Raw genomic sequence first — 24,785 nt, 5'->3', positions numbered from 1 at the left:
GTCACTTTTGTCACTTGTTTGACACTGACATATCCCATCCATACAAGTGTCAAAAGTGACGTTTCTTAAAAACAAACGTCACTTTTCTCACTTGTTTGACCCTGACATATCCCATCCATACAAGTGTCAAGAGTGACGTTTCTTCAAAAACGTCACTTTTGTCACTTGTTTGACACTGACATAGCCCATCCATACATGTCAAAAGTGACGTTTCTTTAAATAAAAAAGTCACTTTTGTCACTTGTTTGACACTGACATATCCCATCCATACATGTCAAAAGTGACGTTTCTTTAAAAAAAAGTCACTTTTGTCACTTGTTTGACACCGACATATCCCATCCATACAAGTGTCAAAAGTGACGTTTCTTAAAAACAAACGTCACTTTTCTCACTTGTTTGACACTGACATATCCCATCCATACAAGTGTCAAGAGTGACGTTTCTTCAAAAACGCCACTTTTGTCACTTGTTTGACACTGACATAGCCCATCCATACTTGTCAAAAGTGACGTTTCTTTAAAAAAAGTCACTTTTGTCACTTGTTTGACACTGACATATCCCATCCATACAAGTGTCAAGAGTGACGTTTCTTAAAAACACGTCACCTTTCTCACTTGTTTGACCCTGACATATCCCATCCATACAAGTGTCAAGTGACGTTTCTAAAAAAAACGTCACTTTAGTCACTTGTTTGACACTGACATATCCCATCCATACAAGTGTCAAAAGTGACGTTTTTATTTGAAGAAACGTCACTTTTGACAGTTCATGAACGACCAAAAATCGTGATGTTAAATACAATTATCAGTTTCGTACGGTAGTCCCCACGCTAGCCCAATGCGGTTGGGGACTTCACATACACCTTTGTATTTCTTCGCGGTACGGTAGACTTTTTAAACTTAGGTAAGCTAAACGTGGGACACATGTCGTTACAAGTTTCGCAATTTATACATTTTAAACTTAGGTCAACTGGACGTAGGAAAAAAGGTCGTTAGTATTTTCGTGTGACAAAAGTGACGTTTTTTATGAAACGCCACTATTGACACTTGTATGGATGGGATATATCAGTGTCAACAAGTGTCAAAAGTGACGATTCTTAAAAAAAAACGTCACTTTTGTCACTTGTTTGACACTGACATAGCCCATCCATACATGTCAAAAGTGACGTTTCTTTAAATAAAAAAGTCACTTTTGTCACTTGTTTGACACTGACATATCCCATCCTTACATGTCAAAAGTGACGTTTCTTTAAAAAAAGTCACTTTTGTCACTTGTTTGACACCGACATATCCCATCCATACAAGTGACGTTTCTTAAAAACAAACGTCACTTTTCTTACTTGTTTGACCCTGACATATCCCATCCATACAAGTGTCAAGAGTGACGTTTCTTCAAAAACGTCACTTTTGTCACTTGTTTGACACTGACATAGCCCATCCATACATGTCAAAAGTGACGTTTCTTTAAATAAAAAAGTCACTTTTGTCACTTGTTTGACACTGACATATCCCATCCATACAAGTGTCAAAAGTGACGTTTCTTAAAAACAAACGTCACTTTTCTCACTTGTTTGACCCTGACATATCCCATCCATACAAGTGTCAAGAGTGACGTTTCTTCAAAAACGTCACTTTTGTCACTTGTTTGACACTGACATAGCCCATCCATACATGTCAAAAGTGACGTTTCTTTAAATAAAAAAGTCACTTTTGTCACTTGTTTGACACTGACATATCCCATCCATACATGTCAAAAGTGACGTTTCTTTAAAAAAAAGTCACTTTTGTCACTTGTTTGACACCGACATATCCCATCCATACAAGTGTCAAAAGTGACGTTTCTTAAAAACAAACGTCACTTTTCTCACTTGTTTGACACTGACATATCCCATCCATACAAGTGTCAAGAGTGACGTTTCTTCAAAAACGCCACTTTTGTCACTTGTTTGACACTGACATAGCCCATCCATACTTGTCAAAAGTGACGTTTCTTTAAAAAAAGTCACTTTTGTCACTTGTTTGACACTGACATATCCCATCCATACAAGTGTCAAGAGTGACGTTTCTTAAAAACACGTCACCTTTCTCACTTGTTTGACCCTGACATATCCCATCCATACAAGTGTCAAGTGACGTTTCTAAAAAAAAACGTCACTTTAGTCACTTGTTTGACACTGACATATCCCATCCATACAAGTGTCAAAAGTGACGTTTTTATTTGAAGAAACGTCACTTTTGACAGTCCATGAAGGACCAAAAATCGTGATGTTAAATAAAATTATCAGTTTCGTACGGCAGTCCCCACGCTAGCCCAATGCGGATTAGGGACTTCACATACACCTTTGAATTTCTTCGCGGTACGGTAGACTTTTTAAACTTAGGTCAGCTAAACGTGGGACACATGTCGTTACAAGTTTCGCAATTTATACATTTTAAACTTAGGTCAACTGGACGTAGGAAAAAAGGTCGTTAGTATTTTCGTGCACTAGCAGACATTTAATTGCTGGTGACTGTACGCGTACGCTCGTATAAAACGCTACTCTGTAACCGCCCTAAGATACCTTCATCCTATCCAATCCGTTGCTTTGCGGCCGTGCGGCCTTGAGGTATCGCCATCGCTTCCCCTCCCACCCCGCGCCGATCATTTAAATAATTTAACAATAGCCATTTTTACAATTGTGACAAAAGCTCATTGTATTAATAGGAGATTCTTTGACGTTGTGATAACATTAATTACAGGCTGTATGGTGCATTAAAAAAATATACTGTAGAATTAATGCGCGTGGGGTAAAATACGTTATAATTGTTTAAAAAATAGTAAAAATAAAATCCCCTGGTTTTTTATTTTATTAGATTGAGTAGAATAATTGGCGTAACAATATAGTGGAAAATCACCAAGTGTTTAATTAATGTTGTATTGTAATTATTTATTTCAAACATTTTTATTGCTCGTGACGTATGCACCACTAAAAAAGTGGTGCATATTTTACTTACAGTGTAAAATATTTAGTTATGCCTTTTGAACAAAAAATCGCTACTGTAGAATTTTATGTTTACATCTTTTTAAAAACTAAATTTTTAAAATTTTTTTTTCCAAAAATCTCAATATATTTTTTAGAGATTACTTTACACATACATTCACAAAATAGTGTTCTATTATATTCCAAACACAAATATACTGTAGGATATAATGTGATGCTCTCGAACAATTAAAAGTTTAGTAACCGGCCTATATCTCATCCATATCGTATCTAGACGTAATATTTGACGTATTTTAAACTTCGAATCGGGCCGTTACGCAACCTGAAATAAAAAGATTTTTGCCTGTACAAGGCGCCTTTTTATAAGAAATCAGTTTTTCAATATTTAATTTTGGTGAACACTTATTGCCGACTGAATTTATCGCCCCCAAAAATTTGACTTTTCAAAATCATCAAATGACTCATATTTGAGTCATTTGAGTTGTTTCGAGTAGCCACTAGCCACCAAAGACTTTCAACACTAACATCTTCTGGTTCCATCATTAGCTGTATCTTCTTCTTCTTTATTTGCCATGCCCTAACGGACGTCGGCGACCATCTTTGCCATCTCTCTCCCGCTCTTAGGCATTCTTGCCAGTATGGCTGCGTTATCCACGTTCGTCCATTTATTAATGTTGTCAAGCCAGGTGACCCTTCTTCTTCCCCTTCCCCTTTTACTATCAATTTTTCCTTCCAATATTAGTTGTAGTATATTATATTTGTCATTTCTGCAGCTTTTGCAGTGAGCAAAATCCGTCAGTTAACTGATGTGAAAACAGCTCGATTAGTATATTTTAGTTACTTCCATAGCATTATGGCATATGGTATTTTACTATGGGGTGGTGCTTCAGAGATAAATACCATTTTTGTTCTGCAGAAGAGGGCTATTCGAGCAATATACAAAATGAACCATAGAGACTCACTTAGAGATAAATTTAAGGAAATTGACATAATGACAGTGCACTGTCAATACATTTATGAGAATATTCTGTATGTACATAAAAATATTGTAAATTTTAGAAAAAATTGTGAAATTCATAATATTAATACTAGAAATAAACATAAGCTCGCAGTGCCCTTCACTCGGCTCCATAAAATTAAAAAATCATTCATGGGTAATTGTGTGAGATTTTATAATAAACTTCCAAACCATATTACTGAATTATCTATTAATAAATTTAAGAATTATGTAAAGCGTAAACTTATATCTAAAGCGTATTATACCACACAAGACTACATGAATGATAAAACAACGTGGGATTAATTGTTATTCGAAATGATTATTTATATATTAGGTATATTTGATTAATGATGAGGAAATTGATATTCCGAATATTCCGATGTTTGTACTTCTTTTGTGTTTTTTATTTATTTATTTGACATTTAGATTTTATTCTAGAAACATTCTAGACTAGTATTTTTTATACAATTTTTTTTTCATGTTTGACGATCCTTTTGTGAAATTCTTATTTTTGTGTTAAATTTGATTTGTATAATAATCCAATATTATTATGGAATAATAACATCAATAAATTGCTCTGATAATTAGCTTAAGATAATTTATAAGTATGTTACGATTCATAAGTGCTTGTTGCTAGGCCTACATGAATAAAGATATTTTTGACTTTGACTTTGACTTCTTTATGTGTCCAAAGTATAATATTTTTCTTCTTTTTACCGTGATCAAAACCTCTAACTTTTTATTCATTCGCTGTATTCGCATTAGCTGTATGGTATTAAATTATTGTGAAATCATCCAGTTATTTATACTTGCAACGAAAAGTCATGGCATAACAAGTTCATTACTTGTTAGTTTCAAGTTCAAGTAAATTTAATACCAAGTATACTACATTGTGCTAAAAATATTTCACATTTGAATATAATAATATCTTAAACAATGGCTTTCCAAGTGTTCCGGTACAATACCAATTAATATCCGTACCCATTATATTTTAGAGAACGCCGAATAGCGAGATAGCGAGGCCCTAACAATCAAACTCGGGAAGCGATTTAACTAAAGGGATCCGCAGAAATATGATTCCACATCAGCCGGGATGCAGCTGAGTAATTGGGAGGATTACAATACATAAATTCAAAGCAAAATGGCGGTCGAGACGAGAAATTTATGCCGCGTCTTATTATTTTGACAGCTCATTCGAGGGTAGTTAATAATGAGAGGTCTGATGGGGGATGTTTGTGTGCGTAATTGATGACGGACACTTACAGAGAGATGCTGGCTGAAATAAAAATTAAATTCAACGTGTCCGATATTAAAAAAGTTAGCGAAGTGTTCGCCCGAACAAGGGTTAACGCGATAAAATGTTTTGCCGGCATTTGTTACAGTGCTCGACGTAAATCCGATTCGAGGGCGATTCGTTCAAAGCGTACAGTCAACAACACAAGTAGCGTGAGTAAAATTACATCAACAAGCCTTATTTTGTTCGCGATAGAGTTGTGTGTATGTCGTTTAGGTTATATGATGTAGGTACTTCGGTTGTTGGATGTATAGCGGAATAACTGAGTCTGTAACGGAGACTAAAGTTGCTAAATGGTTGCATGGTGCGTTGACTGCGCTGCCTAATTTGAACGTGAGTCCAGATGTACGTTCTTTAAGGCTGAAATTCCGCATATAATATGTCTTCGATGATAAATAGGATATTTCTACGATTTGAGTACACTTACGTAGGTCGAAGGACACTTTCGTCGTGGTCTCACTCACAACGATTTTTTTTATTAAAGGAAAATTAGAAAAATTCATCGCTCCGGGCAAGACTCGAATTTTTCAGTTCCTTCCTTTTTTTTTCCTACAACTTAGAAAAGCGCATAGCGACATATCTACCATAAGAGTATCAAATTATACTTTAGATTCACCAGTAATAATGTGCTAACCATACTTAACTATTTTTTATCAAGCAGGTACGTCTGCGTCTTCCAAAAACTCACCAAGTTTACATTTATCTCAACCTGAATTTTGTAACTAGGAAGCCAGCTAACGGCTTCTAAGAACAAGCGCTCAGTGTGTTGGGTTGCTGCAAAGTTAACAATCATATAATTAAATACTATGAAGCTACAGTAGCAATTTAAATAATGGTGCAAAATATAGAATTCCATATAATTTTTTGGCCAATTTTAAACTGTAAATACATAAAGTTACGTTTCGTATTCGCTCGCCGCATCAGACTTCTGGAGAGGCCAGAATGCTAGCTCAAAGCAAAGTCTACCTAGAAACCAGCAAAGTCAAAGTAAAACGGAACACTATTCAAGGAACATATTTCATTACAAAGTGGTTGCGGAGCCTCATTACTATCTTCTATCAGAATATTGGAAACGTCGCCTCGCTCGTTATTCTTTGTTACTGATGGATAATGTATATTGATGGGAATAAATTTGATTCTGGTAACAAGGGAAATGGAAGTTTGTATTAAAAATATTGTGGCAGGAATATAAATATGAATGGTTTCAATTTTCAAACGTAATTTAATAAGATTCAAACGATTGGGATTTTTATTCCCTTTACTCCCTTTAAGGGTACACAGTGAGAAGCAGTCTAAACATGTCATAAATACTATATCGTTTATTATAAATACAAACAAATAATAGGGCACAATTTATCAAAAGCTTGTAACTTGTAATACTTGGAAGTCCCTTCCTAACAAAAGCTGTCTTAAAGTGACTTTCCACTTGTATTACATGCTCTAGGTCTAACTGTTGTAAACCTGGTGTAAACCTACGTGTTCACCTCGACATGAGTCATATGTCTGTATTAAAATATCTCCTACCAGCGGCCTCAGCACACGACGAATAATTCATTACACAGTAAGCTTCAGCAGCGCCCTCCCTCGGGGCGAAACAAAAAGCCAAACAAACCTTCACACGGCTCTAATCTACTCCCCGAACATTAATAATCTTTTTTGCAGAGATGTCACCTGTCGCTGCGAATAAATGAACTCCCGAGTCTTTTGACTGCGTTCAGTAATTAAAGAATTGTTGGGATGATTAAAATGTATGTAAATAAAGCTAAGTTTGGTTGACCGATGCTTCTCTTTATACTGATCAAAGGAAGGAAAAGAAGGGAAATATAACACTGGGTGAATAATCAGCGTATTTACGGTGTTTCATCATCAGAAAATGTTGTCATAAGAGATGATGCTAAGAGTTTTTAAGCAAATGTTTTAAAAAATATACCCGGAAAAACTAAAAAATCTACATTAGGTACGAAATGTTGTGAAAAGGTATAAGTAATTTTATTTTGAAGCAGTCAAGCTTTAAGCAGAATCGTATCAGAAAAAGAAATACACTTTGCGTACGAGCACCGATGCATCGTGGTTTAACCCGGCTTAACTCCACATTCCTAAGTTTGGTGTAAGGCACAACACATACCGCAGCCCAGAAATGCATAAAGCCCGTTGTAGGTCGACACCTACAGTTTCAGTTACGTATTCGGCGTTATAAGCATAAAAATGTTTACTCCCACCCATATACATCAATCAGCCCGCAACAAACATAATAAACAATTCCAAAACATGTTAACGGCGTCGTAATTCCGTAATTTTTGCCTCCATCACAACTCAAACAATGAAACGTTTCGTCCTAATGAATTTACGAGCGAAGATTAACAAAATACAATTCAGCCGTCGTTCAGACTTTTAATCGCAATCGTTGTTGGCTTCAAATGAATTCGGCGACAAAAGATTAATAACAAAGTAGTCCAACATTATTGTTGGCATAACAAAGAAGGGTGGGGGATAAAGTAATAGATGGCGGTGTACGGTCCGATAATCGCTTTGTACTGTGTCCACAGATCACTCTTCTATTAGACGGAACATATAAAACGACTAGTCATCACCACGCATGTAGAATGAAAGTGCAACTGCTTATCTCGAATGGCCATCTCTTGATAACAAATATCATTGAATAATTTTCCGGTTTAGACTCACTTGTTTTTAGTCACTTGCGCGGCATGTTTCGAAGAGCCTAATAGCAGGGACCGGAACCGCTTACCCTGAAGAGGGTTTAACCCCGGGTAAATGATAGAGTGGTTTTTAGAAACCCTATCAATTTGGTAAGCATATCAATGACTTACCCAAACGATACACTAACCAAATTGAATACAGTTAATTCGGGGTAAGCCCTTACCAAAACCAAAAACCCTTGTTAAAGTTTCCCTATGAAGGGGGTTTCAAATGCGATCAAGCTATTTTAATCTCTGTGACTAAGAGTTTCGGCTGATTATTGCAGCAACATACAAACGCATGGCAGCCGGTAGGTAGGTACTAAGTATGGCGGCACGAGCGAGTCTACACACAAATAACAGACTTTATGCATTCGTCGTAGCGCTTACACCTTTGACTAAGAAGCTATTATTGCTTGTCCGTGCGCGAAAATATTGTTCTGTTGTGCCGGGCGGGGCGGCGTTTTCGGTTTTTGTGTTTCGAACAAGTCGGGGCGTGTTTACTGTTTATTGATGCTCGGAGCTGCAAATTGCAAATTGTTAAGACTGTTAAGAGTGAATAGTTAATACTTTACTTTTAATGTTATTTAGAATTAAGTTAATTTTTGTAGTACAATCGGTTATATTTTGTAAGTTGATTTTCACCCTTCTATTTAAAAGTCGGATTGATTTGATATTTGTTACTTTAGTTTAGGTACAGTACCCATTAAAGAATTCCGATATACACTGTCTATCTAGTTCTAATCCGTTATTGTATTTGTCTTTGTGGTGCAATAAAGTGTATTTACTTACTTACTTACTTACTAGTTCTATCATCCGATCAGGGTGCTTAGCCAACATGCCAAACGTTAACGCTCCGTAGAGTTGCGTATAGTCTCTCTCTATCACTCTTACATATTAGTGCGATAGAGAGACAGAGATAGCGTTTCGTTGTCGTAGCGCAAACGATTGGCATGTTGGCTACGCACCCAAAGTGCCTAGCCAAGATGACAATTTTTGTTTTTAATTTAATAACCAAATCATTAGGTACAATGTAGCTGTTCTGGGAGCCTAGCCAACATGCCAATCGTTTGCGCTACTACAACGAAACGGTATCTCTCTTTATCACACTAATATGTAAGAGTGATAGAGACAGAAAGCGCTTCGTCGTCGGAGCTCAAACGATTGGCATATTGGCTAAGCCCCCTGAACAGCTAAATTGTAGCCAAAGATTTGGTTATTAAATTAAAAACATAAATTGGCATCTTGGCTAGGCAGGCACCTTGGGTGCGTAGCCAACGTGCCAATCGTTTGGGCTGCGACAACGAAACGCTATCTCTGTCACTCTATCGCACTAATATGTAAGAGTGATAGAGACAGAAAGCGCTTCGTTGTTGGAGCGCAAGCGATTGGCATGTTGGCTAGGCCCTCAGAACAGTTAAATTTACCTAATGATTTAGTTATTAAATAAAAACAAAAAATGGCATATTGGCTAGGCACCTTGAGTGCGTAGCCAACATGCCAATGGTTTGCGCTACGACAACGAAACGCTATCTCTGTCTCTCTATCGCACTAATATAAGAGTGATGGAGACAGAAAGCGCTTCGTTGTCGGAGCGCAAGCGATTGGCATCTTGGCTAGGCCCCTAGACCAGCTAAATTGAAACTAATGATTTGGTTATTAAATTAGAAATAATACGGTTACTGAAACTATGCGACAGTCAATTTGTAAGATTTTAGTCTATAAAATAGGTACTACCTATAAATTAGACAAGAGACTAACTACATACTATATTACATCTACCTAACTATACGTAATTAGTACCTATACGGTACCCAGACTTCATTTTTATTCGTGGAATATTATTTCGAATTAAAATCATGATTATATTTATTTGATTAAGAATAAGTTATTCTCATTAAATTTTTTCTCATACGAATTATTCCCGATCAAAATTATTTGAATATTTTTGACGGGAATAAAATCGAGATGATTTTATTCGTACGAATTCTTATTCAAATAATGATTTTATTCTTGAATGCCCAACACTGATATTAGGTTACCTGCGTGCACAAATAGGAATACACCTATTATTGGTAATAATGGGTGCATTAATTGTATTATTGCTGTATTCCCATTTGTCCCCGACCCACGTGGCCTACGACGCCATACATGAGGCGTGGACAAATGAGGAAATCATTGACATAGATATCTAGGGACTGGCTTTACGGGCAAGAAAAATGAGGCATTACGCCAGTACAGCGGTGTGTAGGGCTTCCAAATACCGGACTTCTCACAATACCGGTATTAATACCGAAACTGTCTTCATCAATACCGGGATCCCGGGATCCCGGTATTGGATATGAATCGCTTAAAAATATATAGTTTTATTACAAAGGGGAATTAGAAAGGCTAAGTGGAATACCAGATATGTCCTAAAAGCTATTACAAAAATAAACAATCAATGCCGCCATCTGCAATAATTTTATTTCACACTCCAGGTTGTCAATAATTTTATCCAATTTGTTGACTTCACCTCAACAGTCACATTTGTAGTCCAACTTAACCAACCAAACAACAATTTTTCAAATTTCCGTCAAAATTGGTTTGCCATTATTACAGTTATCCTTGCTCTTTCGTTTTATTTTTTGATAAAATTATAAGAACTAATTATGTTAATGTTAATGTCACTATCATCATATTCATCACTCACATAACTTCAGGATTCATCCACCACCAACCACCAAATATTTACCTGACGCATTAGGCAACGATCTTGTTTCAATAATAAAATGCGGGCTAAGTAAAGTCTGCAACGATTTTGATAGCATACGCAGTACGCAGTGCAAGTGTTATTTGTACGTCATAATTTTTATAGAAGTTTGACGTTTAATATAACACTTGCACTGCGCGTGCTATCAAAATCGTTGCAGACTTTTCTTGGTCTAACTCTAGATGCGTCTGACGTTTAGTAAGCTTTTTGATACAGCCGAATATAATGGATTTAAAGGGTTTATACTGCGCATTTCCCTAATTTTTTAAAATACCGGGATCCCGGTATTGCCTTTAAAAATACCGGTATTGAAAAATGCGTTTAAAAAGACGGGATCCCGGGATCCCGAAATACCGGGATCCCGGTATTGGAAGCCCTAGCGGTGTGCAATCGCTACAAAGCGATTGGTTGATGAAATGAAATGAAATGAAATCGTTTATTCACAATGAACATATGGTATTATAAGATCTTAAATTACAAGCATTGCGTCCCATGATATATTCAGTCTAGGTAGACGTGTGAAAACAGTTGTCAGTGATTAGGTAGATCACTCTGTCATTTAAAGTTCATTATATTAGGTATATTTACAAGATTAATTATAATTTAGCATCAACTAACAATATTTAAAACATGAAAATACTGAAATGAAAATTAAGTAGGTACAATCAAAAAATACAATAAATAGGATAAATTATAAAAGATCTTCAGATGTCAATTTACATTTTAAAACGTATGCAATAAAAATTCGTTTATACTGTAAAAACAATTGTCAATTAATATATTATACAATGTCTTTTTGAAATTTTTAATAGGCAATATCTTTATTTCAGCTGGTATTTTATTGAATATATTAATACACATACAATACGCGCTTTTTTTCCTAAGTTCTAACTTGCTAGTAGTTGGTAATGCTAACCTACAGCGTCTATGTGACCGTGTTGTTTCTTTGTCTACTATGAAGGTGAATAGTTCAATATTAAGTTTAACAAATATGCATATCTCGTAAATATAGAGGCAGGGGAAGGATAGTAGTTTATGCTTAATAAATAGTGGTTTACAAGATTCTAGTCTGTGGACTCCGCAAAGGGTACGGACGCATTTTTTTTGAGCCACAAAAGCGCGGTCGGCGTTAACAGAGTTGCCCCACATAATTACACCATATCGTAGAGTAGACATAACATATCCGTGATAAATTAATAAGGCACTTTTGAACGAAACAGTTCGCTTAATACGCCAAAGAGCAAATATGAACTTGTTCAGTGTGATACAGACCGTGTCTACGTGTTCTTTCCAACTACAATGTGTGTCGAGTTTCATACCAAGAAAGACAGTGCTACTTACTTCTTCGACTTGTTGTAAATTATGTTTAACTACAACTTGGTGAGTTCTAGATTTATAAGATTTAAATACCATAAATTTCGTTTTGTCTACATTAATTTGAAGGTTATTCAATTCTAACCACTCGATGACATCTCGTAGAGCTGTGTTTATCTCATTTTCAAAATTATTTATGTCTGTTCCTTTAATTACTAACGTTGTGTAGTCAGCAAATAATATACAATTATGTTTTGTCGAATCAGGTAAATCGTTAATATAAGCAAGAAACAAAAGGGGGCCTAAGATGCTGCCTTGCGGTACGCCATACTTATTTACTTTATAACACGATTGAAAGATAGAACGCTGATCATTAATGACTTTTGCTATTTCCGTGCATTGCTCTCGATTATTGAGGTAACTTTCAATCCAGGAGTAGGCTGGTCCGCGTATTCCGTATTTTTCTAGTTTTTGGAGGAGGCGTTTATGACAAACCGTGTCAAATGCTTTTGACATGTCGAGAAATAGTACGCCAACAGGAATACCTTGGTCTATGCATTCTGTTATTTGATTGTTGAGTTCGAAACAAGCCAATGTTGTGGATTTATTTTTCCTAAAGCCATTTTGTTCCTGTCTTAGAACGTTGTTTTTTGTTAAGAAGTTATCTAGTCTATTATAATATGCTTTCTCGTATATTTTTGATAGAACGGGAATTAATGTTATTGGTCTGTAGTTATTAAGATTATTTGCCTCCCCTTTTTTAAATATATATATGATGAGTTCGCATCACGCGCGCGATTGGTTAACGAGTTCGCATTACGCGCGCTATTGGTCGCAACTAGTCGCGTTAGACTGCACGATTGGCTGGAATTCGTGGGTAGCACCGCTGAACTAGTACGATTTTTAGTGCCCCATTAGCCCGTCCTTAGATATTATACGTCAATGGAGGAAATGATTTATATGCAGGCCGCAGCACCTGTTGCCATCTGTTCCCGGCGGGAAAAAATGGTAATACACATGGTATTGGTGTTCCCATTTGTCTCTGCCCCAATTAGGTGGGGACAAATGGAAAAGATTTCTATGCAGCGTCTTTTTCCATATGTTCCCCGCGGGGACAAATAGTAATATACTCATTATAGGTACTAATAGGTGCATTATAGGTGTACTAGCTATTGTCTGCGACTTCGTCTGCGTGGAATTAGTAATTTGGGTACCATAATTTTAAAACAAATCTGCTTTTTATTACACCCTTCTTTTCACCCCCAAAAGGGATGACTAATTAGTCAAAAATGCGAACAGTATTTATAACGAAGGTCTTTTGAGCACTTTTTAATTTAAGATATTATTTTCTTTTATTTATTAATTTTGTATCTTAACCACAGAAATAATAGTACTAGGTACAGAAGACTCACTCTCTAACAAAACGCGTCTGTTACGATCAGGACAGATAAGGCCGCTAGGTGGCGACAGCGCCACGCGCGGCTTATGGCTAGCCACCAAAATTGGTGTGGAACGGATGTAGATGTAGAACTTTTAGCTACCTGTAGCAAAGCTACTTCCACTCCAACCTGGAGGTTCGAGAAGTTGAAGTTGAAGAAGTTGAAAAAGTTGGAAAAGTTGAAGCTGGAGAAGTTGAAGTTGAAGAAGTTGAAAAGGTTGGAGAAGTTGAATTTAAAGAAGTTGGAGAAGTTGAATTTGAAGAAGTTGGAGAAGTTGAAGATGAAGAAGTTGATAAGGTTGGAGAAGTTGAAGTTGAAGAAGTTGGAGAAGTTGAAGTTGAAGAAGTAGGAGAGGTTGAAGTTAGAGAAGTTAAAGTTGAGGAAGTTGTAGTTAAAACGGTTGGAGAAGTTTAAGTTGAAGAAGTTGGAGAAGTTGAAGTTGAAGAAGTTGGAGAAGTCGGAGTTAAAGAACTTGAAAAAGTTGGAGAATTTGAAGAAATTGGAGAAATTTAAGAAGTTGAAAAAGTTGGAGAAGTTGAAGTTGGAAAACTTGAAGAAGTTGGAGAAGTTGAAAAAGTTGAAGGATTTCGAGTTGGAGCAGTTGAAGAAATTGGAGAAGTTGAAGTTGAAGAAGTAGGAGAGGTTGAAGTTAGAGAAGTTGGAAAAGTTGTAGTTGAAAAGGTTAGAGAAGTTAAAATTGAAGAAGTAGGAGAAGTTGAAGTTGAAGAAGTTGAAGTTGAAGAAGTTGGAGAAGGCGAATTTGAAGAAGTAGAAAAAGTTAGAGAATTTGAAGTTGAAGAAGTTGGATACATTGAAGAAGTAAAAGTTGAAGAAGTTTAGGAAGATGAAGAAGTTGTAAGTTGAAGAAGTTAACGAAGTTAAAGAAGTTAAATACGCTGGCGAAGTTGAAAGTAAGATGAAGAAGTTGGAGAAGTTGAAGAAGGTTAGGAAGATAAGAAGTTGGAGAAGTTAAAAGTGGAAGAAGTTAAAGTTGACTAAGAAGAAGAAGCTGCAGAAGTCGAAGAAGTTTAGGAAGATAAAAAAGTTGGAGTAGTTGAAGTTGAAGAAGTTGGGAAAGTTGAAGAAGTTAGAGAAGTTGAAGAAGTTCAACTTCCACCCCCATCACATCCCTATTCACCCTTAAAGGTATGGCTAATACAATTGGTCACAAATACATAAACATCATTTATCTCTTATGAACTTTTTTTACATGATAAAAGGCATGTCCCTTTTCAAGAAATTATTGAACCCCTATACAAATTCCCACCCCTTGTTTACACTCTTAAGGGATTATTTCGGGGATAAAAACTATTCTATATCCTTCCCCACAACTCAAACTATCACCATACCAAATTTAATTTAAATCGGTTCAGCGGTTGTTGATTGCCCATACAAATTTTCACCCCCCTTTTCATCCCCCTAAGGGGTGAGTTCTGAGGTAAAAAGTATCCTATGTCCTTCCCCGGGAGTTAAACTACCCCTATACCAAATTTCAACTAAATCGGTTCAGCGGGTTAAGCGTGAAGAGGTAACAGACAGACAGACAGACACTTTCGTATTTATAATACTAGCTTTTGCCCGCGACTTCGTCTGCGTGGAGTACTAACTCCACCCAAAACCGTGGGGGGGTACCCAAATTACTAAATTTGGGTAGCTTATTTTTACCCAATCTGCTTTTTAACGATTCCCCATACAAACTTCCACCCCCCTTTTCACCCCCTTAAGGGGAGATTTTTGGGATAAAAACTACCCTATGTCCTTCCCAGGGACTCAAACTATCTCCATACCAAATTTCAACTAAATCGGTTCAGCGGTTATTGATTGTCCATACAAATTTCCACCCCCCTTTTCACCCCCTTAAGGGGTGAGTTCTGAGATAAAAAGTATCCTATGTCCATCCCCGGAACTCAAACTATCTCCATAGGTACCAAATTTCAACTAAATCGGTTCAGCGGTTATTGATTGCCCATACAAATTTCCACCCCCTTTTCACCCCCTTAAGGGGTGAGTTCCGAGATAAAAAGTATCCTATGTCCTTCCCCGGAACTCAAACTATCTTCATACTAAATTTCAACTAAATCGGTGCAGCGGTTTAAGCGTGAAGAGGTAACAGACAGACAGACAGACACACTTTCGCATTTATAATATTAGTATGGATTAGTATGGATTCCCATTTGTCGCCGACCCACGTGACCTATGCCATACATGAGGCGGGGACAATGGGAATATTTTATAATTATGCCGCGCCTGTTCCCGGCGGGAAAAAATGGGAAAACACTAATTATTGGTGTGTTCCTATTTATCCCCGCCTAAATGAGGTAGGGACAAATCAAAAAGATTTCTCTTCAGCGTTTTTTCCCCAATGGTCCCCGCGGGAACAAATGGGAATACAACCAATATTTATGTATTCCCATTTGTTCCCGCCCTACAACACTGCTGCCATACGTGAGGCAGAGACAAATGGGAACGTTTTATATGCAGCGCCTATTCCCATCTGTTCCCGGCGGGGACAAATGGGAATACATTCCTTATTAGTGTGTTCGCATTTATCCCCGCTCCAGTGAGGTCATCGCTCCAACAAATGGAAAATATTTCTATGCAGCGTCATTATCGGCATTAATTTTCAAACTTGATGTAAGGTTTGTTTTTCGTGTAAAAAAATAGTAAATATAACTTTGCAATTTGCATATTATTATATCGTAACTAGATTCCTTTACAATAACAAAGCCATCGACAATAAGGTCCTTTTCATATATAGCGTCACAATTATACGATCGAACAAACAAATCGGTCAAAACCCGACTATTTTTGATCACTACTCCAGAATAAATACCTACATAACAGCAACCATTTACTCCATTTGTTCCGCTTCCATCGCCTATTCTGTCCTGTTCAATTTAAAACGAGAAAGGTAGAATAGCTGCCTACGTAGAAAAGAGACGGGAAAAGGGTTACCCTATTAAGGGGTAAGCGGTAAATATTATAGGCTTAACTACCTTATCTACACCCTATTTAATTTGGAAACCACATCTAACATGATTAATCATATTGAAAATGGTTTCCATAACGATAGGGTAAGCCAAACGATAGGGTAACCATGACCTCTGGGTAAGCATTTAATAGGGTTACTTTATCGATACGATTAATCTTTAAAAGGGGTTTTCCGGTCCCTGCCTAATAGGTCTCCTTTCACAAGCAGTGCGAGCAGCGTCCACGACGTAACGGCCGTCGTGAACGCTGCTAAAAACAAGTGAGTCTAAACCGCAAAATTATTCAATGTTAGTATGTCTCACAACATTTTAAATTCGAACGATATATCAACAAAAATTGTGCTCCAAGAATAGAAGGCTATTGTTGTTAGTCACGTGTATAGTATAGTGCAACAGCAGGATATATAGAATTAACTAAGTAGCGCATATTGTACTTTAGAAGTGTAATAGCCGTTCCTACTTTAGGACACTGGCGTCGCATTCTGATGCATCCGGGAGTGCCCAAAATATTTGTTTCATAGGTGCCAATTTGCGGTACAGTTAGCATCTAATAGATAGTGACGGTCAAATTAATCGAGTAATTATATCGTTACACATCCTTATTTTATGGTAACCTCTTTGTTACCATAGAAATAACACACCTGTGTTACGATATATTTGGCCACTTTGGCCATCACTATCTATTTGATACTAGCTGTACCCGCGAGTCTTCGTCAACTCTTTCCAATGCCAAGTCTACTGGAGGTAGTCAGTGTCGCTCGTGTTTTAATCAGGCAATGTGTGCGGGCGCGGGCGGGGTACACTTTTTATTTTTTGTTCCGTTTCACCCTTTCAGGAGCAATCGGTCGCGCGCTGTTACACGGATCGCGACACGCATCACCGCCCTCGCTTTTTTGTACCCTGTATTGTTTCCACGTGTTTTTGTTGGACACTTATCGTCCCGGGACGATGCTACAAGCGTTTAAATAAATACATGTCGAATAGAGATAGACGATAACGTAGATTAATGATACTCAATGAACATCGCTAAAACGATACAATTCATATAAATATAAATTGTAGGAATGTAGTGAGGTTGACTGCGACACATTCCAATTCACTTTCCCATTTTGAGGTGTCATCAGAATCAGCCAGGAACCAATCCATTAAAGCAGCTGTTCGGGTCATTCAAATAAAAGTCACTGTATCGCAGTCGAACACAATCAAGCCTAGACTATTTCAATACTTGACATTCCATCAAACGCAGCCGTCATAGTAAACGGTCTGCGACATACATAATGCCTTACGGCGTTATTCATAAACGTGTGCTAAGGTAATCAGCTGATGATCGTCATTTGTCCCTCTCTATGGCATAACGACAGATAGGGACAAACGACGATCATCAACTGATTAAGTTGGCAGCTGTTTATGAATAACGCCATTAGTCGTTTATCTTCACACATACATCGTAGGCCATCACCCGACGACCAAAATAATACCTAAGTTAATTAATCTTCAAACTTCGCAATCGTTGAAGCGTTTAATTTTTGAAATTACAACAGAATTTAACTTAATTAACTCGTTTACAAATAGGCAATGTATTTATTTGGCACGTAATGGATCAACAAACTAATGAGCTCAAAGCGAAATTTAAAAGTTAAATTACCTTTGTAAAACACATACATAATGATTACATCTATAACACAACGCGTTTAGGTAACGACAGTAATTTCACCCACAGATTTTTCCCTCGCATTTGGACCTATTAATCCGAACCCCTGAGACCACGACAATGTCGGACGCCATATTTGGACGACATTGTACGATATTAAATGCAAATTGTGTGTACAAAGTACATGCTTGCAATTTGATGGCGAGTTTGATGCGGCCGACAATGTAGCATTTAGAGCCATCGAAATGAGGTCCGGTATGGCTGGTTGTAAAAGTGGCAGTCAAAATGGAATTGCCGGCGTGAATCTTGACCGCGAATTAGCGTGTAATATTTTAAATTAGCTATTCAGAGTCTGCGGTCGAGGTCATAAATTATTACGATGACCACATTGTCTCAATAACTGTAGTCTTGTGATGATTTTTTTAATAATAAAAGCACGTGTTTTAATCCAAAGCTAGGTGGCATCATTAAATAAAATATACTTAATAAATGCCTTTGCGGCTATGACAGCGGTCAGGCAAATCTAATTATCCTTTCTGAAGTCAGGTATGGCATATCTATCTGTTTCTCTTTCTGTCCTTACCTCTACACGTGTAGCCCGCGAAACCGATTATCTAAGATGAAATTTGGTATGCAGATATAGTGTGTGCGGAAAAAGAAGATTCGTGGAACGTATTAAGCCCCATACAGTTTGAGTGTCATAGATAACATTTTACGTAAAGGAACGCGGGCAGGCGATAGTAAAATTATAAGTAGAACGCTATGTTTTACCTTTCGCACATAAAAGTCGGTGCTCAGACAGGAGGAAGTATGTAATATCGGCTGCAAAATGTATGGCCCGGCCGCTCGGACCGCATTACGTTAATAGCCTCGCAAGGGGATATGTTATTCCTAACGCTTATGGAGCATTAAGTAGCTCACTCGCGCCAATATATAATAATACTAGCGACCAGCCCCGGCTTCGCACGGGTTAACAATTATACATAAACCTTCCTCTTGAATCAATCTATCTATTTAAAAAAAACCGCATCTAAATCCGTTCCGTAGTTTTAAAGATCTACGCATAAATACAGACAGATAGACAGCGGGAAGCGACTTTCTTTTATACTATGTAGTGATAGTGATGATATGGTGTAAGTCGTGACAGACGGACGAATGATGTCGAAATGTATCAAATGTCAATTGTTAATGCTTCCACTTGTCTTGGGCTGGTAAACGCCTATTGAAAAATGGTATTAGCAACGCTAACTCGGGTCAGATGCATGCGTCGGATTTCCTGCAGTGGTACCTACTTCGAGCACGCACCCGCGCAACACAGAGCATGTTACTTTGGTTCTTGCAACATCTCGCCCACATTCGTACGACCAATGAGAACACAGTGCACTCCCGCCATGCATAACCTTACATACATGATTCAACAACTTGGAGTCATCGGGCGCTCGTGAAAATGTTGGACGTGCCAAAAATTTTTAAAAATCGTCCATAGACTCACAAAAAATCTTGAATAATAAATGTCGGACTAATGTAGGTAGATAAAATTGTCAAAGTGTCAAAATTGTCGGTGTAGAATTTAGGTCTCATTCTCAGAAAATACTTAAAATAGTCGACCTACAACTAAAAAGTTAAAAGGCTTGAAAGTCTATAAAATAAAAAATCTCGTAAAACTAGGTCAAGGTATTTTAATTTAGACTTGCTAAACGCGAAAGTTCAGTTTCAAGAGAAAGCTAAAAAAATAGAAGACTTTTAAAGAACGAAGCCGGAGAAATATGAAATAAAATAAATCTTTAGTGTAATTTCCTATAACTAAACGAGTACTATCCTCAGGCCCAGCGTCCTATAAAAGGGTCTCCCGTTCCATTCTAATTTGAATCTTTATTTTGACAAATTAAAATTGCATTTGACTTGGCACGTTTTGACGTCTGGGCGACTAGAGGCTATGCTGTTGCGGCTGTTATACACAGTGCGGCAATATAGATGCTCCAAAATAGCTATGAATAATGAAAACTTTCGTTCATATCTTACACCGGACTCGCAAGGCAGCAAAACTATCGTCAATCATTAACAATGACGCATCTCTTTTGCTCTTGCGCCGCCCTAATAAGCGTGTCCCACAACTGAAATGTAGGTAGCTACAGTCACTGCACGGGATTGTTACGCCATTTAAGTTCCTAGCTAAATTGGTTGTACCATACTTACGCTATGGAATGTCCAGTTTAGCTAGAAACCGAAATGGCGTAACAGTCGCGGAGCGTGACCGACTGTAGGTATTACGATTTTTTTTTATAGCCAGACTCGCGAAATAGTTTAGCAGACTACATCGGATGCGTCTACAAGAAGAATACTCACGTCATGTAGCCACGAGAGCTTGCGCGCGACCGGATTGGCGCGCACGTGGCACTCGAAGTACACGTCGTCGCCTTCTTTGATGTCTCCGCCAGCCAACGTGCTGCCTAGCCGAAGCCGCACCACTGGAGGATCTGTGAATACAAACAGTTTTAAAATTATAGTCAAAATACGGAATGCTGGTATTGAGGTAGAATGTTTGCGATCCCAGGACGCCTCGGAACATTGTCAAACGCCGATGTGGGTTTAGTGTGGAAGCTCCTCCCGTTCTTTCTCAATAGAAAGAGCCGGGACGTGAGAATCCCATATAAAAATAGTCCTGGTATCCTTCAAGGGATGTCAATTATGGATAACGGACGGATTGCTCCCTAAATATTACACCACTACATTCCTAAACATTCATTGATTCATTCATTCAAGTTACTACGGATGCTTGAAAATCTATGACTTGCGCGTTACCGTTTCTGTAGAAATATAGAATAGAATAGAATATAATATCTTTATTTGCATAGAATAAGTACATATTTTATGTCTACAGGTGTAATTTTGACAATTTGTTGCTTATTCTGCTATATGTATATAATAATACTAGCATGCAAAATTTTACACAAATTCTAATTTAAATACTTAATAACAATTTAATTTAACAATTTTGTTCATGAATAGGTATTTTCGTAGAGAAAGTCCTTGAGACAATAATATTTTTTATCTAATAAATAACTGACAAGCCTTCTTTTAAATTTATTTAAAGGTAGCTCCTTCATGCAATTCGGTAGCTTATTATACAATTTAATGCACATTGCAAAACACTGTTTGTTATATAATGAAGTCCTGGGTATACATTCTTAGAGAACGCTGTGAAAATCTAAGAAATGGAGCCTCAGCTATTTGCGGGAGAAAATTACTCCGAAGCCGTACAGTGGGCGACCATGCTGTCGACTAACATTCAATAATATATTTAAAACATTGTACATGTTATCTTTAAGAAACTTCGCTCCAGTTACCCTGGGTTATGTTTGCCTTCCCACTGCAGTGCAATAAATAAAATTTATATCGACTATGAAAACTATATCGACGACAAATACAGGCGAGTGCCGCTATCTTTTCGAACCGTTCGCTTTTGTTTCATCTTAGCTCCAGAAACTAGAAGCACTGTTTTGTTCTTTCATATATATATTTAGTTAGTTTAGTGTGATATCTCACACTAAAATGCATTCTATGTAAAATAAATTAAAAACGCAAACAAAAATTTGAAGTCCAGCCAAGCCACTTTGCGTTTGTATTAGTTTTAATCATTTCTAGCTAGTAGTTCTGCACGCGTAACCGTCTACCTGAGATTCTGTGTAATTTTCTCCACCTTCCAGCAAAGTCCACCCTTTGTTCTAGAAAGTAGTAGCCTATATGTTCATGAGAGCTTAAGATTTCTGCAATTCTGAATGTTATCCAAGCTAAGTAGTTTAACAGCACTAACATCCTGTCTTCTTTTTAATATTAATATGGTCTACGTAACGATAAAGTAAAATAATAACGTCCAATTCAGTCTGAGAAATAGTAACGCCTTTTTAAGACTAAGGACCTCTACACAGCGACCATAACCACTCGCCGTTAAGTGTGAGCAATTGCAGTATTTTCTGTACCGCAAGGTGTTTCTCACTTGGACAGAGCATTATGTGATATAAAATAAGATGTCTCAAGAGAATGTTACTACACTATAACAGAACTGCAAGACCAATAATACTGCTGCAGCAAGTTCGTGCGAATATGCGAGTAAGTAAGCTAAAATCGAAGAGTAAAATGTGTTTGTTGATGAAAACTGTTGTCTCTGAAAATGTAAGCACATGTAGTCTTTGAGTTTATCGCGAACATATAGACAGACAGACGTGGCAGGGATCTTTGTTTTATAATATGTATTGATTAACCCTGGTTTTACATGCCAAAGCAATTTGGGCATCATAGTTATTGGGGAAATAACGCTCTTGGCCTACATAGGTATTATGATAGCTAAGAGCTTACATAAAATACGAGTACCACCAATGTATAGTAGACATTATGAATGAATTATTCTGTAGGTATCTTCTGTTATATACAAAACTAAATGGGAAAGTAACTTTGTCTGGCATAAAAGCAAAAAGAAAGCCCTGGATACTGAGAAATCTACAAGTTCGAGGAACAAAAAATATAATACAGATATTACAGACCGAATCCTGCGTGCCAGAATTAAAGGGCACAACCACAACCACAGGTACAACCAATAATTGTATACCTCTACTACCTAGGTTACCTATTTAAATTAAGAATGACACGGCTGTTTCGACAGACTAAAGTGATACTTTAATTGGCTCTCGAAATCTAGCGAAATTTCCAACTTTTTGATACCAGATTAAGTAAAAGCTGAGGATTCAATTTACGAGCTCAGAATTATTAACAAGACGTAGCTTTGATCTCTTAGTAAACATAACCGCCTTTAAGTCACTGTAATTTACAGAATCAAAGAATCTATTTATCTAGATTTTACTTAGTCTGTTTTCCTGAGGCTTTGTACTTCAAGTTTGTATCCAATAAGTTTTGCGAGCGTTTCGTTTGGGCAACGGTATTCCAATCCTTTGTAAATTGTTCTCGGCTACTTAGGAACTTGCGTTTGACTAAGTTGATGTTATTTCATTGTCCAGCTCGAGCGAGGATGTCAATGTTAGGTAGTTTTGTATTGTGTTGCGGTACGTTTTATAAAGAACCTCTTTTGATAAAGGTCGTACACATTTTATTTAGGACCGTTTTTCGTTACATATGTTGGTTGTTTGGGCTCAATCAAACAAATAAAAACTCAAAATTGCGCGTTCTCTCATAGATGAGACATAGCTAGATCGATTTTTTGCCCCCTGAAAACCCCCATATAGCAAATTTCATGCCGTTTCCGAGATCCTCAATATATATTATATAAATAACTAAATATACAAGAATTGCTCCTTTAAAGGTATAAGATTTTATAGGTACCGTTGAAATGATGCATTATTATGAAAGCATTATTTTAGTCATAAGTGTGCCAATTTTTTTACTTACCGTAAAATCGTCAAACTATAGTCCAAAATTTTTGAACTATGATCGAAAACTAACTCGAATATTTTTGTTATTATTTGAAAGTTGCATTTCTGAGGTAATATATTTAAAAAAGCGGCCAAGTGCGAGTCGGACTCGCCCATGAAGGGTTCCGTATTTAGGCGATTTATGACGTATAAAAAAAAACTACTTACTAGATCTCGTTCAAACCATTTTGCGGTGGAAGTTTACAGGGTAATGTACATCATATATTTTTTTTAGTATTATCATTCTCTTATTTTAGAAGTTACAGGGGGGGGGGACACACATTTTACCACTTTGGAAGTGTCTCTCGCGCAAACTATTCAGTTTAGAAAAAAATGATATTAGAAACCTCAATATCATTTTTGAAGACCTATCCATAGATACCCCACACGTATGGGTTTGATGAAAAAAAATTTTTTTAGTTTCAGTTCGAAGTATGGGGAACCCCAAAAATTTATTGTTTTTTTTCTATTTTTGTGTGAAAATCTTAATGCGGTTCACAGAATACATCTACTTACCAAGTTTCAACAGTATAGTTCTTATAGTTTCGGAGAAAAGTGGCTGTGACATACGGACCGACAGACAGACGGACAGACAGACAGACATGACGAATCTATAAGGGTTCCGTTTTTTGCCATTTGGCTACGGAACCCTAAAAATGGGAGTAAAAACCTAAATAAACCAAAACGAACATCGATAAATAGGTCGGTACCTAATATTCATAATTTCATACCTTATCACGTATTGAACTTGTAGACCATACTTGGATCATAGTCGGGTGGTTTTAAGCTATGTCATAAGCAGCTCATTGTGATCATCACAATATTCAAGACTCAAAAACTAAGGCTACTTTAAGATACTTACAGACAACGTTAATCGTCCACGAAGTCTCCATATGTAACGCAGTCACATTGGGGTTTTCTGCTCGACAAGTGATCGCCTTGCCGTCGTCTTCTAGCGTAGGAACGAAGCTCATTACGCTGACAGTTAGGTTTTCACGGACCTCCTCCTGCAACAAAAACTAACTATCAGGAAGAGACACATTGAAAGAAAATGAACTAAAGGACGTCGAACTTAAAGATGTCCTTATGTTCTGCAGGAAAACAAGAAGATTTGAGGAGAATAGTGTGGGGATAGTAACCTGCAGGTCCAATTTCAGGGAACTGGGCTGAATGAACGCGACAAGTGATCGACAGCCCGCTATTGCTTCCGGCCGGGCGTCCATACACTACATCTACATCTACAACT

General features: G+C 37.2%; 1 protein-coding gene across 2 annotated transcripts in view; it reads right to left on the bottom strand.

Moving 5' to 3' along the window:
• The window catches only part of LOC134647777 (nephrin), a 514,499-nt gene that overhangs the window by 101,208 nt on the left and 388,506 nt on the right, over positions 1-24,785 (bottom strand). For both annotated transcript variants that reach the window (XM_063502080.1, XM_063502081.1), the window contains exons 7-8: positions 24,402-24,546; positions 20,463-20,593 (exon numbers count right to left, since the gene is read on the bottom strand). In XM_063502080.1, coding sequence (XP_063358150.1) covers positions 20,463-20,593; positions 24,402-24,546 — 276 coding nt within the window. The remainder of the gene's footprint in view (positions 1-20,462; positions 20,594-24,401; positions 24,547-24,785) is intronic.

This window comes from Cydia amplana, chromosome 5 (genome assembly GCF_948474715.1).
Source record: "Cydia amplana chromosome 5, ilCydAmpl1.1, whole genome shotgun sequence".
Classification (NCBI taxonomy): domain Eukaryota; kingdom Metazoa; phylum Arthropoda; class Insecta; order Lepidoptera; family Tortricidae; genus Cydia; species Cydia amplana.
The sequence above is the reverse complement of the archived record's forward strand: the minus strand, read 5'-3'. Positions and strand labels throughout refer to the sequence as shown.